The sequence below is a fragment of the Antrostomus carolinensis genome, unplaced genomic scaffold (assembly GCF_000700745.2).
Source record: "Antrostomus carolinensis isolate BGI_N321 unplaced genomic scaffold, ASM70074v2 scaffold15820, whole genome shotgun sequence".
Taxonomy (NCBI): domain Eukaryota; kingdom Metazoa; phylum Chordata; class Aves; order Caprimulgiformes; family Caprimulgidae; genus Antrostomus; species Antrostomus carolinensis.
This window is the reverse complement of record NW_010290720.1, coordinates 17844-24654: the sequence shown is the minus strand read 5'-3', so window position 1 is coordinate 24654 and position 6811 is coordinate 17844. Positions and strand designations below refer to the sequence as shown.

The 6811-nt window shown below is 39.2% G+C and overlaps 1 protein-coding gene across 1 annotated transcript in view; it reads left to right on the top strand.

Annotated features, from left to right (window-relative positions):
* Window positions 1-5221: 5221 nt before the first annotated feature.
* Window positions 5222-6811, top strand: part of LOC104529854 (sterile alpha motif domain-containing protein 3-like) — a gene marked incomplete at its 3' end in the record, with an annotated part of 16201 nt that continues 14611 nt past the window's right edge. The window contains exons 1-2 of the mRNA XM_010174279.2: window positions 5222-5300; window positions 6051-6219. Of these exons, the coding sequence (XP_010172581.2) occupies window positions 5222-5300; window positions 6051-6219 (248 nt within the window). The remainder of the gene's footprint in view (window positions 5301-6050; window positions 6220-6811) is intronic.

The following is a 6811-nucleotide window of genomic DNA, read 5'->3' as shown; positions in this document are numbered from 1 at the left end:
AATACCTTGTACATTAAGAGTTTGCACCAATAGATGACAAAGAAGTTAAACTGCTGCTTCTAGTGTATAAAATAGGCCTATGAGACTGTTTTGCTTTTACCATATAGCTCAATCATACTCACCTCGCCTGGCTTCATGTGCCAACACAATTCCTTAACACAAAAATCTGTGACTGACTGGATCCATCATTATGAATTAAAAGTACAAAACAAAAAATGTGCATTGTGAAATGTATTAAAACTTAATTATTCATCATTATCTCTGTACTTGTGTGATGGATAAAATGGAGGAGGAGTGCTGTCAGTGGTTAGTAACCATAAAATTCAGCAATCCTCAATCATGCTAAAATAACAATCCAAGAAGTGTTAGGCAGTGGCATGCACTGCTTAGCAGCGGTGCTCTGGTCTTTGGCTTGGTGATTCCTAATAGAAGTTGATATCTCTTACTGGGGAGGTGCATGACTCCTCCTGCCTTTGGGTGTCCTGCTCACCTTGCTGGGGAAAGAAGGAAGGGCTAGTGCAGGAGAGACTGGCCATATCCCCTGCCACTCCCACGGCTGGCTGTCTTCAGCACAAGCCAAACAAAATCTAGATGTGTCTACACCTGAGCTACTCAGACCTGGTTCCTGTGCTTTAAACACATTCACTTGCTTTACTCTTTCAAAGGGCTGGTGAGCTGTGAGCATCCTACTAATTGGCTACTGAGGAATCACACTTCAGGGCTGAAGTGTCAGAGGTCTCTGCATTGCTCTGTGACAGGAGCTGGACTCCTTCACTAAGCCAACAAACAGTGCCATGATAAAAAGTACTGATGGTCCTGGTGAGAAATTTGTACTTCTCTTCTGGGGGAAAAAAGAAGAGTCAGTGTGATATCAATTACAAGAAGAAATTACTTCTTTCTTTAGTGTTCTGAAGCAGTCTCTGTGTTGTACTGAAGACCTTCAGCTTGATTGCCTTCTTTACAGTATATGAGATTTCATTTTTGTGATTCATGAATTTTTAACCTTTACTTGATTTTTTTCCTGTTCTCAATATCCAGTAACCTTGTATTTTTAATTTGCCAGAGTATTTTTAAAGTTGAATATAAAAGGGTTTGATTTTATAGGCACTTAATTTCCAGAAGTTGTGTTCTTAAAAAAAAAAAAAAAAAAGTGTTTTCTTCTATAGCTAAATGTGTTATTTCATGGCTTGCACAATGTTGCCAATGATAGCAAGGACAGAGTCTCATCTGCATAACTATTACATCACCTTAAAACATAGATAAATTAACTTTATTTTATCCCTTTCAAATTACCAAGTAACTTGTTCAGCTGTAACTTGGTACTTGGGTTGAATCTTGTTGCTGAAGTGGGACAGCTCATTTTTCTAGTAGCAATGCAGATGAAAATATTTTTAAAGTTCATATAGTAGAAATGTGGATACTAGAAACAGCATATTTGATCAGAAGCACATGTATTAAGAAGAGTTGATTTTTTTAATAATATTCATCTGAGTTAATTCCTGCAGCAGAGAATTTGTCTGATTGATAAGCTTAATAGATGGGCACATTCAGAACCCTTGATACTCCCCTTAACTCTCATTAAAGTTTAGAAAGGCTATCTGGCTTGTTCCTCTTTATCTACATCTGAGTAATGGTTGTGCATGTTTTCCTCCTAGACTTTCTTATATAGCCTTAACCTTAGGTGATACAGGTTTTCTCTTGCATCTGCTGTATGTTTGTACATCTCTTGATCTTAAGCAGCTGCATGTGTCTTACTCTGTGGCATAGAAATGAGAACTCAAATGTGCACTTTGAGATTTGCTCCTATATTGGTATTCAAATTTTCTTTCCCTCCCCCATATTTTTTCTTTTGGCCATCTCTGTGTGCATTCAGTGCAACGCTCCATGCTGGCGTATGCCTGATAAATGTCAGCGATAAGCATTTTTTTTGGGGGGGTAGGGCATAGGTGCTCCCTTAGAGTATTTCCCTATATGTTATTGAAAGGGTTAGTGGTCAATTTACATCCTTTTCGTGATCTCAGCACTGACCCAAGATGACTTATTCTGCCCTTTATATTTTTAATTATTTTTAAAGTAGTTTGATAGTAAGTGGGAAGAAAAAATAACGGAATTCTTTGCTTATATCTTTGGTATGCACCAATTTCTACTCATCACACTTGTAACTTTGCAACCTGGCCCTGTACAAAATGCACCACATAGCTGTTATGTATAGTTGTGCATGCATCACATTCCTCACTCTAGTACTAAAATGTACTAAAATTAACTTTAATTCTGATCTCAGCAACATCCAGGTAGAGGCCTGTTAAAGGCTGTTGTATTTGTAGTCTGTCATATCATAGACTCTCTCACAAGTCAACATGTAAAGTAGATATAATAAGTAACTTTTCCTGTCTAAAATGTTTTGACATATAGGTTTATTCATTTAGAATGAACTTCAAGTTGATGGTAGCTCATTATATCTTCTCATAAAACACACTGCATGGTAAATTAGTGCACGGGTAGTATGGATCTGCCAGCACAGGCATGCTGGTCAGGAACCTCATCCCTTGTTACTGTGTAACCAACTAGATCAGCAGAAATCTGTACTGTAGATAGGTCTTTAGCTTGATCTGATTAAAAGCCAAGATTTTCATCCTTCAGTCTTGAAGGATTTTACAGTAAAAGCAAGTGTTGTCCTGACTCATCCTAGGGAAAATTAATTTTCATTCCTTTCACTACTTAATTTCATTAACCAGGGCTGGTTAAGTCCTAACGACAGACATTCACCCTAGGCATTTGAAGAAATGAGTCCCAGTGATTGGCTGTATTTATTAACAGACATTCACACTTAGAACTGTTCTGAATTTGACTTGAAGTTATGTTGTAAATTGCTAAAATACTGTCTGCCTTTAAAATGTTGCCATTGTTGGTTTTTTGTTGTTCTGACTTTTAAGAGTTGATTGAAAAATATAAATATTCCCTGAGCACAAGGAAAGTCTTTTGATGCTACTGTAACTGATAGAATCATTAATGAAGACAAAGGCCAACATCCATGCCCAGTCTTTCTCCTTGCCTTCATAATGCTGCTAGAAGACTGGTGTACTCTTTTCCTAGCTCCTTTATCAACAGTATATGCAAGCAAGTGAAATCACTTTTGGAAAACATTTGGAAGTATTTGAGTGTAATGACCTTTAATACATAAAATCAGATTTATTTTTTTTTAAACATCCTCTAAACTGTTGATGCTTTCCCACCCTAAAGTGTACAGCCAGCATTTCCACGTGGAAATGGACATTTTCCTGTAGACATGGGGCTAAATGTGCATATTGTGGTGCATGGCTGTAGTTTGCTTGACACTTTTTGAAATGTTGGTATTTGCACGTCTGCGTCAGCAGGATTTTTAGCAGGAATCTTCTAGGATGCTAGTCGTCTTATAGGATGAAGCAGTGACCTTTCCACCATTTTAATGTATCTTTCATGTATCTTTCTACTTTTACACTGCTTGGTTGTTAAGGCAAGCATCTTGCTGCTTTGCATTCGGATTTGTCTTTCAAGTTTTTGGAGCCTTTTTTTTTTTTTTTTTTTTTTTTTTTTGCCCTACTCTTTGCAAGGAAGTAAGAAGTGTGACAGGAAGGTGTGATTTTTAATTTACACCAGAGTTCTCAACAAATAATGACTTTTCACACCCTGTTATTGCTGCTTAGCCTGGGGAGGAGTTTTATGGCTACTGTTGTCATATCAAATGAAATCCACTCATGTAATTCAGAAAGACATTCCTCTTAACCCTTTTAGGTTGTCGAAGTCTAGTGGCACAAGAGCATAAGCTGAAGTGCACCTATTTTGAGGGTCTCTGCTGCTGAAGGATGAAAATGCAAACGGTTTTATTCAAGGATGGTGTGCATTTTTTGGTAGTGCAGTGGAACAGATTCTGATGAGGTTTGTGTGGGTGAATCCTCATGCTGGCCTGGAGTTCACTGCAGGCTCAGGGTGGAATCATAGAATGTTTTGGTTTGGAAGGGACCTTTAAAGGTCCTCTAGTCCACCCCCTCTGCAGTGAGCAGGGACATAGATCAGGTTGCCCAAAGCCACTTCCAGCCTGACCTTGAATATTTCCAGGGATGTGGCCTCAACCACTTGTCTGGGTGGTTCCAGTGTTTCACCACCCTCGTTGTAACAAATTTCTTCCTTATATCTAGTCTAAATCTATCCTCTTTCAGTTTAAAACCATTACCCCTTGTCCTATCGCTACAGCCCCTGCTAAAAGGATATGTTCATGGATGTCTTTTAAGCAAGAAAACTTTTTGCTGACAGTGTCAGACACTCGTGTTCTCATCTGAAATACTTGTTCCAATCATTTCCTCTGATGCTGTTTGCTGTGGATTTCAAGCAGAGTCATGGAGCACTTGATGCTCCTTCATATCGTAGTAAAACACGTTCATAAGAAAATCACCCTCGGGAAAAGTTTTCTGCTGTCAAGGAGTTGGCAGAGCAGAACAAGCTTTGCCTGTATCAGTGTCTTCTCTTGAGGAGGTTGCTGTTGATGTTGGCATGCCATGTACCCCCTCGCGATTCAAGCCAGTCCTTCGGGGAAGGGGCACATGGTACCTGCTGGATTCATTCACCCAGGAGTGGGGGTCAGGGTCCAGGGAGCGCTGGAGCCTGGAGGACGGGACAAGCAAAGAACAGGAGGAGTAGTCCTCTCCCCTCCATTTTCCAGGACATGTATTGCCCCTAATTGTTGGTAATTGAGGGTTAAGTATTTGCTTGAGTACCTGCTTGTGGTGCAGAGAGGGTTAAGGTGCTTGATTTACTATAAACATATATGTGACAGACTCTTCTCTGATGGTAGATTTGGGGGGTTTTTTTCTTTCTGTAAAATGTCAGCCATTTCCTGATGAGCTGGTGGTGGTGAATTTCACACCTTTTTTTCTTCTCTGTGTGGAAACCTGGGTGTTAATGGTACTGGAACAGGTCGTGTTTTATAAGGAATGAGGCTGGCTCTCAGAGCAGAGGGAGAGCAGGGAAGGGAGAGGAGGTGAAGAAAGGGATTCAAGGAAGCTGCCACTTGCAACAGGCATTAGCTGGATTATTTTGCACTATTTCTATTCAGAGCTTGTAAGTGTGATATTGTTTGCTAAGTGCATTTTTTCCTATGAAATGTTGGAGTTCCGTTTAGAGTTCAGCATAAAAATAATCTTCTCTTTTCATTTCACAATGAAATTTAGCATTGAAACACCTGAAGATGGAAAATTGGTCGGTTGATCAAGTCTGCAACTGGTTGAGATGGAGTAATTTAGGAGAACTAGTTCCTAAGTTTCGTGGTAAGCATTTTTGTTGTTTGTGTGGGGTTTGTTTACTTTTTCTTTCTATGCCTCTAATTGGCACTGCCTGCCTTGTTTTGAGGCATGTATATTTATGCTAACTTCAGACTTTTGCAGAAATTTATTAGGGTGAGAACTGACATAGATCTGATAAAGCAAAATAAGTGTGCAGGTTTCTTACAAAGTCTCTGAGAAATGCTGGGGGATGAGATTAAGCCTGCATATAAACAGATACACCTTGAATCAGAGCTGGCAGCTTTAAAGGCTTGACAGGGCCTATTTTATATTGTGTAAATCTTTTGAAATGATGCAACTGTAATGTGTAAATGTTTTATGCCTCTGTATATAACCACTCTACAAAGGAGTGCATGAGAAACTCAGGCGAACAGGCTGGTTGGTGTGTGCTCTCTTAGAAAGCTTACTTTCCTTCACTAATGAAGTGACAGTCTGCTGTGGTCTAAGCAAGGCCTGATTTAAAGCATTAAAATAGTCAGCTCGCTGCTGCTGTATGTTTCAGACTTGGCTTTTTTTTGTCAGGGGAAGGTGTCTGGCCGGTGATTAGGGCTCCTGACACTGCTTGGGAAAGGACAGTAGCAAAAACATCATCTGTTTAGCAGGTGAAGACCATCAGCAGTAGAAAGCATCCTTGCCTTTGACCTGTACTCCATCATCATGTTTTTAAGCATATAGAATGTTTCTGTAATGATAAAGTTATATTCCATTAATTCTTTAATCCTCTGCAATCTACAGAAGAAGAAGTAAGTGGAGCAGCTCTTCTGGCTCTTAATGATCGTATGGTGCAGCAGCTGGTGAAGAAGATTGGGCACCAGGCAGTGCTGATGGACCTGATTAATAAATACCAGCAACAAAAAAGTGGTTTAGAAACAGCTTCTCCAAAATTTCCAGAAGTAATCAGTGGGTGAGTTTGTACATGGTACAGAAAATACCAGTCTGTGTAAAGTTGTATTCTCTTCATAGCATTTAAAAAGTGGCCTTTACTAGCTCTTCAGCTGCAAATTGTAACTGTTTTTTATATCTTGAATATTTCTAACAACAGGGAAATGCAAAATAAGGTCATTACCTTGTGGTTTTAAATGAGGGCATCAACATTCCTGAACACCACCATTAATTAATTTAAACTGCTCTTCATTTCAAGTTCTGGAACCCGGTTTTCATTTGTGCGAAGCATCATTGACCTTTCACTAGAGCTAGAATTTTTTGTATTTGTGATATTAAGCTTTTGAAGCATTTACTTTTAAATGTTTGCAAGTCTTGGTGTAAAATAGTGATTTAGGCAGAGACAGCATTTGTGTCACAGATGTATTTAAATTCAGTCTCTCAAAGGAAGGTCTGAATTTGATCTAGGTGTAGGCATTTAATAATCCCACTGTGTGGAACTGGATAGATTTTTAGAAAACAAATTCCAGAGATTGACTTAACTGAGCATGTTCTGGCTCCTGGTTGAGCTGGGTTTCTTTTCTTGCTTGTTTGCTTGGGGTTTCTTTGGGGGG